At 47.1% G+C, this 19172-nt stretch overlaps 1 protein-coding gene across 1 annotated transcript; it reads right to left on the bottom strand.

Moving 5' to 3' along the window:
- Positions 1 to 801: 801 nt before the first annotated feature.
- CHMP4B (charged multivesicular body protein 4B) lies at positions 802 to 17624 on the bottom strand. Its single transcript, XM_015881389.3, has 5 exons — positions 17221 to 17624; positions 5213 to 5390; positions 4453 to 4567; positions 3945 to 4071; positions 802 to 1631 (listed from the first exon to the last, which is right to left on the bottom strand). The coding sequence occupies exons 1-5, from the start codon at positions 17414 to 17416 to the stop codon at positions 1564 to 1566; spliced, it is 684 nt and encodes a 227-aa protein (XP_015736875.1). The 5' UTR covers positions 17417 to 17624; the 3' UTR covers positions 802 to 1563.
- Between the last annotated feature and the right edge of the window lie 1548 nt (positions 17625 to 19172).

Genomic DNA, 19172 nt, shown 5'->3' on the forward strand with positions numbered 1-19172 from the left:
GTAAGGACAAAGCCATGATGAGGCCCATCAGTCTGGACTACATTTGCACCTTACCTGCCAGAACAACACAAAATAAACAGCAATAAATAAACAGCAACTCTTTTTTTTGGGGGGGGGGAAACAAACCAAAACAAAACCACAGGGTTAACTGAAAAATTCTGAATTTGGATCCTGGTTTTCTGCTTGCTTCCTTTGACAGCAGATCTATAGAAGAACACTGATACAGCCATAGAGGTGCCCAATGAGGGTGAGTTACCTGCCAGCGCATTGCTATCAGGGACTGCCTCCCTGAGAAGGGAGAAACCCCAGGCACTGTGGGCAGGTTGTGGTACCAGGTGGTGCCTCTGTCACTTCTGAGCTTCTACCTCATTACCCTTAACAGCAGGAGCAGCGCTGTGAGATTTCTTCTCTAACCTCAGCCTTCCTGCTCAGACACCGTGCTGCATTTGAGATGGTCAGCCATAACTTCTATAAAATACAAGGGCTTTGGTACATATTTTGTTAGCAGAGAGCACAGTAGATGTCATTTATATAACAAAAAACGATAAAACCAAGGCTCTGAGCTGTCCTTAAACCCGCTGCTTCTCTTATGAACCCAGCTTTCACTTCTCCTTAGCGTGGATTTTGATGCTGTGCTCCAGAAGATTATTAGAATGAGTGAACAGCTACAGGAGTCCTTTGGCTACTCTGCTCAGCTGAGACTCAAGGTTTATACAAGCAAATCAAAGCCAAATCATCAAAATTCAACTAGTTTTGAAGACTGCTTAAGCATCATAAAGAACTGATGACAGTAGTCACGGATGAAAATTAATCAAGATATTTAATACAGTGCAATCCATAGTAGTTTCTTAATTAAAATAACTGTGTGCACGTATCTGAATGGGTTATCAATTATCACAAAAAGCAATAAACATTGTAGTGCTATGTAGAAAAATGTACAACTGAAATTGAAATCTTCCCTACTTCCAAGATAGCATTTGTCAATTGCAGATCATTATCACCAATTAAAATGGGAATAGAGACTACGCTGTTGCGGTGACAGACACAAGGCTGGCCACACATCAGTCAAGGGATATAAATATAACTTGCAAAGAACTAAAAACCTAAAGTATTCCTGCACCTAAACACAATAAGAAGCCGGATGGTGGCTTAGGACTTTTCCTTTTTCTTTTTAAATGCCTTACAAGACTTCTAAACACACTTAAACTGACTTAAAAATCACAGAGTGCTTTTCAGCTCGTTTCAATTCAATATGGCCCAAACGTTTGAAGATGAAAATCCAGCAGTGGCGTTAGCACAGTCCAAAAGCTGAATGTTTAATTTTGCAAATACCTTATTTTTTTTTTTAACAGAAATTCAACCATAGAAACCGCAGGCAATTCCCTCTGCTCCCCACTCTTTCCTTTGCGCAGACCACGCTATGCAGAAAACAGCAACGCAGCTCCCACTGCTTCAGGTTAAAATGAAAGATAAAGACATTTTACTTATGCTTTCTCCTCAACACGATATATTTGCACCCAGAATAGGTAATCAAAGTCTTTTTCCAGCCGATTGCTGCTGTGGTTACATGTTTCCTGCCCAAGCTTCCAGCTCTTTCATGTCATCATCCTCTTCTTCCTCTTTCTTCTTGGCTGCAAGATATTAAAAGAAGATCCATGAGTTACAAATGGGAACCTTGGCAGAATCCTGCAGCCACCAACCAGTAAGGGAGACACCAGCTGGCTGAGGATGCTACCTTCTTCAACTAAACCAAATGGTACCTTCTGAAAATCCACCACGGGCTGCAATTTCTGAAGGTTAACACTGTAAATGAGGAAAATTAATAGGAAAAATGCAAATGCAAATGAAGGTATGTGTACACCCAGTGGTATCTGCTGGTTGCTGTAAGCACCACACCATACAGCAGGGACACCCTGAGCCTCCAGCTTGAGTACCTCCTAGCAGGATACAGTTTCTTACAGCAGCTTATCACCAGTATCACAGTCTCACAAATAAATTCCTCACTGCATCAGTAGATCCTCAAACTGCAACGATACACAGAGGGTAGCAGGTTTTGGTATGGCCTTCTGTCCAGCCCTTCTGTCTGTTATGCTCTTTGAGGGGCTGAGGAGCTAACAAACCAGGTGCTGCATCCCCTCTCTTGCCATGATCTGGCTGGGTGCAGATGTGAAGCAGCAGCCTGCACATGTTGCTCTGCAGTTGGTTTTGGTCCCTCCAGGGGGGCAAACAATGCTGTCTGTTCTAATACAGTAAATCTAATTTCTGGAATGAAAACCATTAACTCAGCAAAAGATTTTAACCCAGAAAATGCTACAGCAGCTTTGGAAAATACAGAAGGGGAAGGGGAAAAGATCCTCTTCAGACAGTGTTCAAGCTTCAAAATTGCCTTGTTTCTAAAAGGGGAAAAAAAAAGAGTCAAATAATTCATGTTCAGAATGGCTTGTGTCATCTTAATGACATATTCACATCAAAGGGAACGGAGTCAGCTTTAAGTCAAACTCAAAATCTACTGCTTGTACAAGTTTGGAATTCCTTTTTCTAAATTAAGCTTATCCAGTCTCAGCTAAACAGAAACAGCTTTTGCCTGAATTCCTCCAGCCATCAGTACAGCTGGTAGGTAACAAAAACCCTCCTCATGTAAACTGATTACTTCAAAATCCAGGCAGCTCCTCAGAACTGGAAAGGCAGGAAAACTCATGATCACTTTCTATTAAATGAATAAAAAGGAGGTAATGGAGTCAATCCCACCACAGCATGCACCTGAGCTGCCAGGTAAAGCAGTCCCACTGGAAGTCAGTAATGACCCAAAGTACTTTTAATCCTAATGCAATGCAAGAGGTACCTTTAGTTTCAGGTTGGTATGTTTTAATGACAACAAACTTCATGAAAACAGCTACACAGTAAAAAGTGCCCAGGTTTATCTAAAAACTGATTTTCCTGCTGTTGAGTCTGAATTTGGATTAAGGCACTGATTCAAGATGCTTTAACACAACTCCTGCTCTCTCATCAAGACCTGTCAGCCATTCTGCCTCACAAAACAGAACTAGAAACAAACACAAGATCAGTTACATCTAAAAGAAACAGCACACAAGAAGAAAACTTCACAACAAGCCACCTGAAGCAGAACCTTCTTGTTTGCCATTGAATGTTGCTTCCCAGGTCTTCAATTATCCCAGAAGCAGCAAGATAATTACAAATACACTGACAAGCAGTTGGGAATATTCCCACCCTCCAGCTTTTTGGACCTCTTTTCCCTCTAAGAAAGCACACGAGAGAGCTGCAAAGTCTACAACTTTCTTGGAATACCTTATAGCAAATTGAGCAAAACAGAGAGCAAAACTTCACATCCTGTTAATGCATGCCAAAGGTGTTCCAAATCAACTACATTTCTTGAGGAATCACTTCTAGTCCACAGAAGTAATTAGTGCTGTTTGAAAAACAGCTTTGACCTGTCTGTGCAAATGCTAACACTTCTTGGCCACTCTTCACGTTACATTATCATACCAGTTTTTGCTAGATATGTGTGCTGTAAAACTGGCATGACCACAAGTCTGCTTGAGTAGGTGCAAACCACAGACAAAGAAGACAACACTGGTCCCCAAGTAGGGGACTGAGGATAAACAAGTTAGGTTCTTCCGAAAGCCAGAAGAACAGGAATCAAAGTGAAATAAAACAAGGAAGTAGAGTTCAATGTGGGTATCTAAACCAGCCTGGAACTAATTCTAAGAGCCAATGAGCTCGAACTCAACTCCCTTTCCATTAGACCTGTAGGCTGTTGGTCAGGATGACTTCCTGGATCAGCAGCAGTCAGCAGGAGGCTGCTGCTGGCTTCCCCCTTCTGCATCTCCACTCTATCCTGAGCATCATTCCCAGCAAAGTTAAACTTTGGAAAGTGAAATGAAGGTGCACTGTAACAACCCAAGGTGTTTCTGATCCACACTTACCCGGCTTTGATGGTATTGATATTGAGGGCACATTTGGTAGTGGTACTGTTTCGGGACCACTTATTTCCAGCAAGTTTTTGTCTAATTCTTCTTGTTCTAGTTCCTCTAGTTCTGCCATGAGTTCATCCTAGTTTTATAAAGGGAGAAGAAAAAATAAGAACAAACTTTTAGATCATATTTACTATCAAGCAGGCTTAGCCAGCCATGTTATTGCAGAATAGCTTAAATGCAGAGATCAGCAGATAAAGAGCCTGAATCTTCATGTGAATTCCCATATTCCTCTCTTGGAGAAGACAGCAAAGATATGCAAGTCCAAATATTATCAGATCAGGTCATCCAGACCATCCTCAGCATAAAGTCAGGTTCATAGCTGTTGTATGCACTGGCAGAAATAGCATGTAACAAATTCCAGGAGAGATTTTCTATCCCACTGCTATTCCTAGAAACACATGATATGCAGATCTTGAGAGAAAGATTTCATTTAAACAGAAGAAAATTCAAAGCATACCTCATCAAATTCTTCCCCAAATCCTACTGGCTTCGAGATGGCTGTTGAAATCTCATCTGCCAGCTCTTGCTGCTCCGCAATGTCCTGCATTAATTCATCTACTTTATCAATATCCCTATAAAACAAAGGAAAGAGGAGGTCACTATCCCCTTACACCTCATTCCCCACTGTCAGTAAAGTTATGCATGATTTCTTGTTTCACTTCCCAAAAGCTGAGCTCACAGCAGTTACATACAGAGGCCTCATCTGGAAAGGTCCTGGCTTGTATTTTTGATATTAATAATCATTTGCTCTGTTTCCTGTTCCAGCATTATTACATTACATCTACAATATTTGCTTTTGGAAGAAGTACAACATTCCCATAGTGCTTTAATTATTGCTACATACAAAAAGTCCACGGCAAAAAAAGAAGCTTAACCCCCCCCTTGAGGCTGGAAACGTGCTGTGTACAGGTAGATCCATAGGTGGGTATGCCCTCATATGTGCTTTAAACCCCAGTGGTGGCAACCTTCTGCTGGGCAAATACTGTATGTGCCACGAGTGGCTTCATGGTGTGTGAAACAATGCCAAACTGATGCTTCATATCTTGGTCAATATCCACATATACTTAATGTTTTACTTGTATTAAAGTTATAGACTTTTTAAAAGAAGATTTTACTGCATTGGCTCTGTTACTTGTTATAAAATATGTGGTATTCAGCATATCAAACAAATGCCAAACTAAGGGTCCTACAGAAGGAGACGGAGCGGAATAACTTACATGTTGTCATGGGCAGCTTTCATAGCTTTAGCAGCAAAACCCATATTCTTAAGCACTTCAGTGTTGGTGTTGGCATTCTCCAGGGCTTCCCTCTGAAATTCGATCGTGGACAACGTGCCATCTATCTGTGCAAGCTGCTTCTCATATCTCTTCTTACGCTTAAGGGCCTGAAGAGCAGCTGAGCAAAGGAAAGAAAAGAAGGATTTGTGAGATCTGTGTTGCAGCCAGACACTGTTTTGTACTAAATGCTACTCGGTACACAGCAACACTCAGCACACTGTATTGTTTGTCTTATGGTTGCCTACTTGCTTAAAGCACTGGCCATCTGCAGCTGCCAGAAGGATGTAGGTCGAGATGAGACTGAAGGACTGGCAGCTCAGCCAGCTGTAACAAGCCACAGCACAGAGACCTGGCTGCAGCAAACAGCACGCTTCAATACACAATCTGATGCACTCAGAAACATCTTTGTTCCCCCCAGTACATCCCAGCATGGTTGCTGGTGCAGTGACCGTCAGTTGAGGTTACAGTGCTGCTGTGCAGCTGCTGGTAGTAGAAACTCAGTCAAATAGGAAGCAAGACAAAGCTCTCTTTGCTTTGCTGCTGGATGCTGTGATGTACATATCTATAAACAAACGTTGTGTGCGTTTCATGTCACTCCTGCTACAAGGAGTTACAGCCCACATTGCAGCCTGGTGCATGCTCCCTTCTGAAATACAGTGCACACAAGCTGGATTTACCAGTAATCCTGCCTGTAAGTAGGTAAAGGTTCAGTAGGAGCAGCACCATGGGCAAAGTGTTACCAAGCACAGAGCACCACTGTCTGATGAGCAACAACCAAGTGCAACATCAAGTGAAGCATACAACTACAACTTCCTCCATGGCACTTCTGCTTCTGACACAGTCTTCTTGTTCACCGTGTGACAGGCTTGGACACATAATATGTCCATCTTGTTTAAATGTTCCCTGGGTCTCCACACAGACCGGCTCTGAAAGAGTGGTCAGGCACTGGAATGGGCTGCCCAGGGAGGTGGTGGAGTCACCGACCCTGGAGGTGTTCAAGGAACGTTTGGACGTTGTGTTGAGGGATATGGGTTAGTGAGAGCTACTGGTGATGGGTGGATGGTTGGACTGGATGATCTTGTCGGTCTTTTTCAACCTTGATGATTCTGTGATCTCAGCTCCAGAATGAGGATTAAGCCTGCAGGCAAAGCTGGCAGACATCTCGTGTATTGTCAGGTGCCATCTTGAGAAGCCTTCAGTATAACACCCCAGCATCTTCAAGAGGAACTCATCCCTTCAGTCCTTTAAGTGGCCATAAATATGCTCTGATTAATTTCCAATTCCTGCAATGTACTGGAATAGCAACACTGAACAGAGAACCACTTTGTGCAGCTATGGCTGAAGTTGCCAAACACCCTGCAAGGACCAAGGGCTGATGGAGCAGATGCGACCAGATTGACAAACAAAGGTCACCCCAACTGCTCCAACACAAGCCCAGTGCCAAACCCAAGGCACTTCAATGCACCCCACCCCAATGATGGGTAAATCCCCCACTATTCTGGGCCCAATCTCACAGCTGCTTTCATTTGGCACAAGCAGGAACAGGACTGAGTTCTCATGTCACACAAAGGCCTGCACGTGCTCTCCAGAATGGGACACAAAACAGATATTGGGTTGAACATTCCAGCTTGATACGAAGCACAGAGTGAAAAGCAAAGCACTTCTGGTACATTCAGTCTGGTTAACTTTGCACTCATTGTTTAATTAAGTTATCATACAAAGAAAAAGCTGTCAGTACCATTGAAACACTGGCAGATGCTGGGAAGCATCAAGTAGAATTCACGCTCAGGTTGGAAAAGACTTTAAAGATCATCGAGTCCAACCACTAACTGACCATCCTAGCAATGAAACATCCTTTATTGAGTGTTTTGTGCATCAAGGAGAATAATAGCACAATGAGAGACCTTATAACCATTACACAAACCCAAGTACAACAATTTATGTACAGCTCCCCACTGTAGCTTTCCCTAAAGACAGGGAAACACCTACATTTCCTTCTTGTGCACTTTCATAGCAAGCAGCTCATGCAACACTGCAAGCATCGCTGTGTAAGGGCATGTGTGATCAGGAGCAGCCAAAAAGTGTCAGCAGACACTTCTGCTTCCCTCTCTGCAGTCAGGGCAATGCAAGGACAAAGCTTCCCAGGATCTGAGTGCCCATCTGCACCCAGCTGATGAGCAGGGGGTGGAAATGCCCACGTTTCAGCTGCCTGAAAGGAGCACAGAGCAACAAGAGATGCAGGGCATGCACAGCGCTTCTGTGCCTGGGCACGTTAGGATGGATATCCAGCACAGAGCAATGAGCATCAAATTAATATGTGGGCTTCTGCAATGAAGAAAACCTTTCAGAACAGACTGGTCTGCAACTAAAAAGCACTAAGGAACAGACAACAAAGTACTTTGTGTCTCGACTGAGACAATCACAATCTCTTGCAATCTATTCCCATCCTTGTCCCCTTGTTAACTTAGGTCACATTTGTGTCCAAGCTTGTCACAGTTCAGTTGGTTCCCATCTCCCTCCTAGGGCTGATTTCTCCCTTCTCAGGTTTCAGGAAGAACACAGCACTCCCAACACCCCCAGCACGGAGTTCTGAAGGAAATTCAAGAGTAAGGGCAGCCCTGGGGCTGGCAGGAGAGCTGCACAGCCTTACAGAGCAGCCCACACATCGGGAGAGCCTCCAAACCCCACTGGAAACACACCAGGAACAGCTTTTGCCATTGCAAACAGTGGGCTGCAAACGTACACGTTGCTGTCACGCTTCACAGGGTGGTGGTACCTGATGGGAGTGCAGATATCAGGGCACAGCTCTGAGCTGGCACTGTTGCCCCTTTGCTCTCCTACTCAAGCTTTGATTTCTGAAGACAGATGAGTGGTTCTCCTGCCTTTACCTTGCAAAGCAGCCTTTACCACCTGCATAAACACCCCCTGAAATCCTCCGTACTGCCTGAGATACACATTTTTATCACGTTTTCAATGAAGTCAGAGCAATGAAAGCTTATTCCAAAAGGAACTGCATTAAATCTTTTCTATCCACAAAATCAGTTTCCAGACCTTGAAATAAATCTGAAGGAGAGGCAGTTGGCCATGGATGCATCTTCCAACATTGCAGTATTTCACGCGTGTGCAAGGAACGCACGTGTCCCTGAAGTCCAAGCATACCACAGCCCATCTCTGTTCCTCCTAAGGACAGCTATTGCCTCTAGCAGTCATGGTATAGGAGGGCTCTGGGCTGGCACCTCTAATTACACCTTTAGTTCTTCCAAGGTAGCAGTGACATCAGCAGGTGCTGTAATTTCACACCTTTAATGGCCATGAAACTGCTCCTGCAGGACCCACCAGCACTGATACTGCTCTGAGCATTGCCCCCAGTCAGGCTCACTGCACTCCCCAGCTGCAGCCTGCTGCCAGACACTATGGTAGCACATTTTGCTGTCAGGAGCTGACAATTTCCTTACCTTAGAATAAATAAAGTATAAATAAAAAGCTGGGTAAGGTTACAGGATCACTGGAGCAGCATCTTACAGCAGCTTCTATGAAGTGCTCAATATATTCAGAAAGAAATAAGGACTGAGAGTCATTCCCTTCACTTTGTGTGCTGTGTATTTCTTTGGAGAATACATACCTTTGCACTGAGCAAGGGTTAGCACTGGGTATTTCTTTACCTAAAAGCAGCAGGGCTTTGGGTGTGTTAACTTTCATTAAACACCACCAGCCCTATAGCAAATTACTGCTGCTGGACAAGCAGTTCAGCAATCCTACTGAACTAATACTTTTAAATAGCAAGAGTAGGAAAGTATAGATTGATGTGCAGAGAAAACAAAGAACTCGAGACACTTTTCCACCTACGTGCAACCACAGGCTGTGCTAGCAAAAACACATCCGTGCATGGGGAAGGCAGGCAGACCGGTTCCTTCAGCAGAGGGAAAGCATTTGGGAGCTGTGCTGAAATTAAGCCGTGCTTTCACAGGGGTAGCTGTGAGCCCAGGAACTCCTCTCACAGATGCACATGAAATGCCTGCTCACTGCCACTGGAAGAAATAGAGACCACAGCCTGACATTGGGTCACCATCCCACACGTTGCATTGCACACCTGACTGGGAACAGGAGATACATCATTATTTTTGCTGCTTCTGAAAATGTGATTCCATTTTCCTGGCACCTGCCTCAGCAGAAAACGTAATCACCACCGACACCCCTGCTGTCCTTGAAATGAGATAAACTAGAGGCACTACTCAGCATAAGAAGCAATTTGCTCCTTGCTTTGCAGCTGTTGAGAATGAACAAACTGCCTGCAGTATTCCCAGAGAACTCAAGAAGTTCAAGCAAAACCCCCAGTGCTACAGACAAAAAGGCAGGTGTAAATCCAATAGAGACAGATCCTGCCACAGTCTTACAAAATTCTTCCCTACCTCTGAGTTTAAGCTTGAATAAATACATCTGTGCTGAAGTTTGTTAGCCCAGAAAGCTACTGCCCAGCTGAATGCCCTCCTTGGTTCAAACTTAACCCAGCAGCAAGGCATCAAGTGCACCCTGAATCTGCAAACCTGCTGCATGTACCTGGGGAGAGCCCAGAGGTCAGATCTCTCCATTTCCAAAACCTTTTGGGGTACTTCCAGAACCAGATGTTACAGCTGCAATGCACCCTCACCTTGCACGCTTCTGCCTGGAGATTGTCGTGGTGCTTCCTGCCCTTCACAGGGCTTGCCCAGCATGCCAGCAATGAAAGAGGAGGGACATGAAGGTTTTGGGCAATGCTGCCAAGCAGACCTTGCACAAGGGATTGCAGAGGAAGAAATAAGCACGCTCAGTGAGCCAGTACACAAGGCTATTGCTAACTGGCTGCCCATTCATTTCTGAGCTGCCTTCAGCTGAGGTGACTGCACAGCACCAAGTATCAGAGGTCCAAGAAGACAGCCAGGATTTTAAGCTTTGTGGTGTGATAGTGGATGGGAGAAGGAGGCAATGAAACATGGATAAATATAAATTCACACTGCCTCCATGGCTAACAGAGGGCAAAGCAGCATGACTGCTTTTCCTATGAAGGCCACCCCCTAAGACCTGTGATGTCTGGCAGATACACCCAGGCCTATAAATTACTTTATGCTGGAGGTCTGCAGCCATTATCACATGTTAGTCCCTGGTAATGGAGTGAACATCTCCCACAGTTCACAAAGCTGCCAGCAGCCTCAGTCCCTCTTTTTTGCAGGAGCATTTGACACAATTAGTGCCTGGAGCTCAGCCTTTTCTCCCCATTCATCCTCCTGTGCCTGTCTGCTAAGCATTAGCAGAGCTCCCAAACCCTCTCCTCAAAAGGCAGGCAGCTTTTTTCAGCTTTTTCCAGCTTACAGATTAAGTGCCTGTTTAAAACTACTTGAACAAAGCATCTAAATCCAGGCAGAGAATAGAAGGTTTCTGTCCTCTCTGTATTTAAAACAAGATTACAACTTCCTTCTGAAGAAAGTACTGCAAGAACATTTAGTCCATTCTGCTGGAGATTAAACTAAACAATAAGGACTCCTGGTTTACAAACCTACAACTGAGCAAGGGGGAAAGAATAATAAAGGACAAAGCATCTCTGTGTGACAGCAATGCATGTTCTGAGCCGTATGACTCCCACACAGCATGGCCTGCAGCACATCACCCAGCAGCACTGCTCTGTGCCATCAGCACACACCTGGCTGCATGGCACTGCTGTCCCCATGTCCCAGCAGCAGGCAGCCCCACCTCCACCACGCTTCCTTATTGCCTGTGAGTCACCAGCACCGAAAGTGCATTTCCAAAGGTCAGAACCCATGATTGCAGTGTCATATGCTCCTGAGACGGTGCCTAACGTGCTCAGGTTTGGCATTACAGACTGAAACACACCATGCTCAGACCTGGCAGCGAGTCACCTCCTCCTCTCTGCAGAACGTGATTCCCTTGCCCCTTAACGCCAAGACAACACTCCTCTGGTCAACAAACCCACTAAGATAAGCTCCTGGACAGTTTTGTCTTCTTTCCCCTTAAGGCCACTGGATTAAGTTATTCTCCCCCACCCTTTCAGCCTGCTACAAAAATGCTGCTGTTAATCATCTGCACCTTTTTCACATCCCAGTGAGATATTTTATCCATCCAACAATGGACCCATCAAATCCAGGTTTTTCCACCTTGGAGAGAAGGATGTTGTTTGGGACCGTGTCTTCACCTTACTGAAGACCAAACAGATGACATCAGAGGCTCTTCCCTCAACCACTGACAGTTATCACAAAAAGCGATAACACTGGTCAGGCAGGACCTGCTCTTGCTGCAGCCATGCTCCTTCACTCCCATGTACATTAACACAGCTTCCAGGAGGGTCTGCTCCACGATCCTCCCCAGCACAGAGTTGAGGCTGACAGGTCACTTGTTCCTTGGGTCATTATTTCTCCCCTTCTTAAAAACAAGCACAACATCACCTTTTTTTTCCAGTCACCAAGTCCAGTTCCATCTAGACCCTGGCCTTTTTGACCCCATCTCTACACAGACTAGCAATATCCCCATACTTCTCCAGGTTATCTGTTCCTACTTCCACTGCCTGTTGATTTTCCTCTCGCTCTCCAGTTCAACCAGCAGGTCCCAGTTCAGCCATGCCAGCCTCCTGCCTTCCTTTTCTGACTTCTTACACCTGGGGATGGAGAACTCTTGTGCTTCCCTAAAGATCTGCCAGCTCTGGTCTGCTGTCGCATCCATGAGGACAGGTTCCAAGGGGATTTTAATGACTAGATCACTCAAGAGGTGGAAGTTGGCTTTCCTAAAGTTTCTCCAGGCAGAAAGGTTTTCCATTTGTATAATGAAGTATTTTCTCCTTACAGCTAATCTAAACCTCCCCTCCCTTAGTTCAAAGCCACTACTCCTTGTCCAATCCCTACATCCTCTGATAAAGGATCCTCTCCATCTTTCCTACATGGCCCCTCTAGGTACTTGAAGGCCACTTTAAGGTCTCCCCAGAGCTTCTCTTCCAAACTATGGCAATGGGTCACTGCAGGAACACAGACTGATGCAAAAACCCAGCAGGAAGGCAGCAGCAGCCATGAAATTGGGTTCTGATTTCAGCCCTTGTCTGCTGCACACAGGAATAAATATACAAGTCCCAGCATGAGCAACCCTGTTTATTTGGACAACACCAACCCAAAATGCTACAGCCGACTGCCAGCCAGCTGAGAGTTAAAAGGCAACAACTGTCGGTATAATTAGGCCATACTTATATGAGCATCTATAAACAGAGCACTGGAAAGGTTTCATTTAAATGATGAACATGCAGGAAGCTGCAGCAGACTCCTCCCAACTGGATTTCCATGTATAAGGGTGTAATGGGCAGAACCACCATTGCCTCTGTCCCAGCCAGGCACAGAACTTCACCTGTGGGAACCTCCTCCTGCCTGACACATAGGTTAATGTGGGTGCTTCACTTCCCACTAGGAAGGTCACAGCACCCCAGGTTCATCATGTGGGACTCATGAATGGCAAAGAGAACTACCTAGGCAAGCAAAAACCCTTGTCCCAACCAGCATCAGGGCTACAGATGTCCTGCTCACCAATGAAGCACAGCCGTGTCCTTCACTATTACTTTATGCCTGAAAGCACTGCAGTTTCTCTAGAAGAAACAGCGATCCCTCTTGCTTCCAAGGTCCTGCTGAAGTCAAGAACATCACAGTGCCCTTTAAGCTGGGAAGCATCACAGACACACCACGTGTCTTCCTGTAGAGGGCTGCTGTAGTTACATCAGAGCAAGTTCCACATCCTGCAGCCCAATGCAAAAACATAGCTGGCATTCCAGCAGCAGGGAGATTCCCCTGACCAGCAAGTGCTGCTGGAGGGGAACCAGTTGGAGAGGGGCACACGGGTGGCTGAAGGGCCAGCAGGGCTTGGCAAGGAGACCTGAAGGAAGCAAGCACGAAGCCCAGGAACACAGCTCCAAATGCATTCTGCCAGCTAGAAACAAGCAGGCAGTTTGCTGAACAGTCCAAGGATCTAAAGGAGGTTTAAACCAAATCAGCACTTTGCATGACCTGCAAATTGCAGTCGTGAACAGCACAGAGCCCTTACACAGGCTTTAGCAACTAGGGTTGAGGCTTCATTGGGTACTGGAGTCCAACATCTAATGCAAGGGGATAGAAAAAGCAATTAAAACAAGCCGGGTGGCTGCAGACATACCAGGTGTGCTCTCTGACAGAGCATGAAGCAGAAAAGGAACACGGGACGGATGTATTGCAGCCAAATGCAGTTACCAAAACACACCTGGCAGAACTACAGGCTTTTGGCTTCCATTTGTGGAGCTTGTTGAAGTTATTTAAAAGCTATTAGTGAGTACACCCCAACTGTTGTACACAACAGCAACCTGACTCAAAAAGCCTCTGTTCAATGTAGAACTGTGAACTAAAAGCTTCCTCTTGCTTCTAAGCACCTATTTAAAAAGAGTAATTAGCACCACTTTTCAGAGCCAGGTGTTTTGGCATTCAACTCATTAATCTCAAAGCAAGACAAAGGATTCTGCCTGCACTTGGCTTCCATCAGTGCTCACCCTGGCGCTGGGGCTGCAGGTAAGCACCTGGAAGGGGAGGATGCATTTTAACACAGCCTGAGACTGAAAGCAGGGGCACAGCAGGCTGCGATGTGACAAGGGCTGGGTAGGGTTTGCTACAGGGCTGTTGCTATCTCTATATCAGCATCTGATGATTTCTGAAAACAAAACCAGGTTTGCATTAAGTGGTTCTAGATGCAGACGTCACTAATCTCAAACCTCAACAACAAACTGCCACAAACCTCAAGCAGAGCCTTAAAAAAAAAATGTATCTGCACACAGTGTTTAAGTCAGACAGGATCATGGGGCTCTCCAGCCTCTGCCCATACCCAGGTCTCAGGGTGCAGCTTTCTTTTACTTGAATTCCAGACAACCACAATATTTCAAACCAATTGAATATCTACATAAAGGAACCCATGCCATCATGCAGCCATGCTTCCATTTTGTAATTCACAATCAGCTGCTCCCCCTTTCTGGGAGGCCCCACAGACTGCAGCACAATGCCCACCAACCACCAGCAGGCCCCACTGCCCTCCTCCTGCCAGCTCCAGCACTCCTGTGGGCAAGAGAAAATTGCTTTTATATCTCTTTTAAGGGTTGGCTTTTGGCTGAAACACCACCCAACCCAACCCACACAGCACCCAACTAATGCCAACATCAGCACAAAGGAGCCCCGGACCCTTGGGGCAACCTTTGGGGACAGCACATAGAGGAGGGTGGCACGGTTTGTGTTCCTGCTCTACCTGGCAGCACCAAGACCTGCCAATAGACAGAGGTGGGCAGAAAACCTGGACTTCTGGCTCCAGCTTACACCCAGCTTGTGTGTTTACTTTCCTATTTCTGGTGTGGGGTGGAAAATAGGAGTGTCCTCTTTCCAGGAAAAGCCTGAATTACACAGCAGGAATTTAGCTGCGCTCTTCAATCCATTTTGCACTCAGTCACCAGTGCCAAAAAAAAACCCCAACAAAACAGTCATTTGTTCTTTTACTGTGATGGAAAAAAACTTCCACCTTAGAGAGAAAGAAAACACTGCCTAATAGAAATCAGAGCAGATAGGAAATCCATAGAACAGCCATCTCCTGCACGTTAGACTCATATTTGCTTACTGCTCGTTCCACTGTTTCTCATAGGCAGGAACATAACGGCACTGAGTTATTCTGCACCCAAGTGGGTTGAGCACAGGTTTCCCATCCTGCTGGAATGTTCACGTTGAAATGTAACTAGAAGAGACAACAAACAGATTCTGAAGTGTTACACCAAAGAGATCAGGGATCCAGAACTCACTGCTTTCATTTACAGATGCTGCTTCCCTGTAAATGCAGACCACAAGAAAAGGAGTTGAACTGGAAAAGCAGTGATTAAAATCACCCTGAGCCATCCCGAAACCAAACACTGAGTGCCAGAACTTCACATCCCTTGGACAGAGTCAGCAGTTTGCTTTGTTCTGGGATGCTGGGGTGTCTGACCCAACTACTGCGCTCACAGCTGCACTTCTTGTGTTCAAGGGGAAGTGGATTTAAGTTGAAAGAGGGAAGATTTAGGTTGGATGTTAGGGGGGAAGTTCTTTACTAGGAGAGTGGTTAGGCCCTGGAACAGGCTGCCCAGGGAGGTTGTGGATGCCCCGTCCTTGGAGGTGTTCAAGGCCAGGTTGGACGGGGCCCTGGGCAACCTGATCTAGTAAAGGTGTATGTTTGGTGGCCCTGCCAGGCAGGGGGGCTGGAACTACATGATCCTTGAGGTCCCTTCCAACCCGGGTCATTCTGTGATTCATGCAGGACTGACTTTCAGCACAGATTTCTATCTCGTAAGGTATCCAAACCACACCGTGCTACTGCTAATTTGATTCGCTGTGTGAATTAGGTCCCTCACTCATAAGCAACAGACAAGGTGTAAACAGACTGACTGTTTAAAGGAGATAAAACACAAGCACAGCCCAACGTCCTCCCAGCACAGTGCTCACTAGTACCATCCCATCTCTTTGGTACCATCCAATGAGCACATTGGAGCTGTAAGCTCTGCTCTCCCCATCTTGCTGCAGGATGGCTGAGCTGCCCAGTGCTTCCTTCTCCACCTCCCAGGAGCTGCTGGGTACTGCAGCCTAATGACAGCTGGCAAAGTGAAAGCAAAAACTGCTGCTTGTTAAAACACCAATACTGAAGCCCTTAAGGCCTGCTCAGTGAGTGCTGAACTGCTACAGCTACGCAGCCAGATCAAAACATTTCAGCATAGTGTGAAAGCCCACCACGTCATGCGACAGGGCAGACTGGAGGGTGCTTACACCACCTACTCACTCATTTTAACTTCCCCAAGCAGTTGTCTGGCTGCACAGCCTACATATCCAACCTGCAGACGACAGGAAGTACTCACAGAAGTTCATAAGCTGTTAAAACCCACCACACACTTGGTACGTGCCCAAGAATCACAAGTAAGTGAACTTAAGAAGTGAATTCATTAATAAGTGTGCTGTCAATTGGTTTCACTTCCTATATTTCAACTGTATCAAAAAATAATCAAAATGGGTTTTGTTTGCCACCACAACTCCGCCCCCAGCCTTTCTCAATTTCACAGCTCCTTAATCAGGATCCTGTTACGCTCAAGACCTCGATGTGCTTGACCCAGAATCCTGCAGTCAATGGGCAGCTTGGCCTTCCCTGGGCATTCAGCATCTGCAGCACGGACAGAGCTGAGGAGCAGGTGAGCTGCAGTGTGGCAGGGTAAGGAGCTCAGCAAGCAATGGGACATAGAGAACAACACAAGTTACATGGGATCACTGAAAGAGGATGCACGTTTTAGTTCTTTCCAGCTCACTACCAAAAATACCACAAGAAACTCTGTCATATTACATCTATTGCAATAAATTGGATGGAGAAACTGATGGTGAAGTTCACAGAACTCCTCAGAAGGACCAACCCTGGGAATAGAAAGGCCAGAGCCAGCCCTGCTCCACTGTGCCACCACCGAGAAGCCCTGGAGCTACAAAGGAGACCCGACTGCTGACTGAACAACAGGAAGGAGCTGCAGGAAGAACCTGTTGGGTGGCCAGGCTGGAAGTCCAGCTCTGCACTGAGCCGGCATCACATCACATCACATCACTGCTGCCTTCCATCCTCCTGCTCTGACACCGCCCAGAAGGGCAACGTCAACACGGAAACCCCAACCAGCCACCCGGAACGCGGTGCAACAGCCCAGGAGCCCGTGGGCACACAGACACACACAACAGAACTATGAAGGCTGGAAAAGACCTCTATGATCAGCAACCCCTCGGAACACACCGACCCTCAGCTCCACATCCCCACGGTTCTCCATGGGCAGCTGTGTCACTGTGTTACAGCTCTCCCTGCTAAGTTTCCTAATGCGATGCAGGCTGAGAGCTGAGGCCCCACCACCCCTCGCAGCCCCGGTTCCTCACCGCGCTTGTTCTTGGTGCCGTGTTTGCGGGCGGCCGCCAGCTCCTGCTCGATCTTCTTCTCCAAGAACTCCTGCTTCTTGCTCAGCATCTCCTCCGTGTCCCTCAGTCTCTGAATGGCCTCCTGAGGTGACGGGCCCTTCCCGGCCCCCTTCCCTCCGGCCCCGGCCCCGAACAGCTTCCCCAGTAGCCCCGACATGGCTGCGCTGTGCCGGGCCGCGCTACCAGGCGATGGCGGCGCTCCCTCCCTTCACTTCTCTCCCGTCACTTCGTGCCCCTCTCGGATCTCCCGTGGTGCAGCCCGGCCTCCTGTCCGCCCGCACAGCCCCACAACGCCCGCACCGACCCGCTCCGCCGACACCGGCCGCTCGCTCAGGCTCGGGCCCACACCCCGCCCCACCGCGGCCAACCCTACGCCGCATACAACCCCCAGCATGCACCGCGGCGCAGCGCCGCTCCGACCAAGCACGGTCTCACGAGAGGCATGCTGGGAAATGTAGTGCGGCGCGCGGAGAACGGCGGGAAGGGGCGGGGAGCGGCGGGCGGCCGGGAGGAACCCGGAAGTGGCGTCGTGTGGTGAGTGACGTTAGTGCGCGGTGACGTCAGCGGATGAGCGGTCGCCATGGCGACGGCGCGGGGCCTGGGACGAGGAAGAGGAGGAGTTGTAGGCCGCGGGTATTTCCCTGTGCTGGGAGAGATGGAGCCGGGCTGAGCGCGGCTTAAGGCCTGATGGACGGCAGTGCAGGATTGTTCAAAGCACAGAGCCCAGTCCAGGCATGGACACAGGCTGACTGCCATGCAGTGAGCACAGCACTGCCTCCTGTGCAGCCTAAATACAGAACAGCACCACACATCGTTCACACAGAATCACAGAATGAGCCGGGTTGGAAGGGACCTCAAGGATCATGTAGTTCCAACCCCCCTGTCTGGCACAGTGAATGTTGGTGCAGCCACGGAGCTGCTGAAGGCCAGATCTGTACAACCACCCAGCACAGCTTCTCTGTAATGTAACCTCTGTTACATTATCTTACATGTAATCACTCTCAGATTTACTCTAACAGGACAGTTGTTATGGTAAAGATAAAACTTGATGCTCATGTGAAACGCTGACTCTGTGTACCACCACCTACACATGCAAACAAGGCTGTGTATTTCAGCCCTTGTATCCCATGGTCACACGTGGAGCTGTATCATGGCTCTGCTGCTGAGCTTTGATTCCATTCAGTGCAGTGAGTGCCTACTTCAGCCTGGAGAAGAGGAGGCTCAGGGCAGACCTCATTGCTCTCTATAACTTCCTGAAGGGAGGTTGTAGTGAGCTGGGGCTCGGCCTCTTCTCTCATGTAATCAGTGATAGAACTAGAGGGAATGATTTTAAGCTGCTCCAGGGGAGATTCAGGCTGGACATCAGGAAGTATTACTTCTTGGAAAGGGTAGTCAGGCACTGGAATGCACTACCCAGGGAGGTGGTGGAGTCATCGACCATGGGAGTGTTCAAGAAACAATTGGATGTTGTGTTGAGGAATATGATTTAGCCAGGAAGTATTGGGAATGGTTGGACTGGATGATCTTCTAGGTCTTTTCCAACCCTGATAATTCTGAGATTCTGTGAGTGGAGATCAGCTCAAGCACCTCATTTCAACAGACTGACCTGATGGCAGAGCTGGAGGAAAGCAGGACCTCAAAAGGAACAGCCATTCCTCCAGCCTGCCCTCCACAATGGAGGAGAGCTGTACCACATGTTGGATCAAAATAGATGGAAGTGCAACACTGCAGCCACATAATGACACCATTCACTGTGGGTAAAGAGAGCAGCAAAATAGGAACAGTATATTTAGCAATCTGTTTCCTGTCCTGAAAGAGCTGTCTTCAAAACACTGTGAGCAAAAACCTCTACCCTATTCAACAGAGAGATACCCCAGATGCAAAGTACTTGCCCTAACTCCCAAGCATGCCCA

Source organism: Coturnix japonica, chromosome 19 (genome assembly GCF_054131305.1).
Source record: "Coturnix japonica strain WE chromosome 19, WE-NBRP24, whole genome shotgun sequence".
Classification (NCBI taxonomy): Eukaryota; Metazoa; Chordata; class Aves; order Galliformes; family Phasianidae; genus Coturnix; species Coturnix japonica.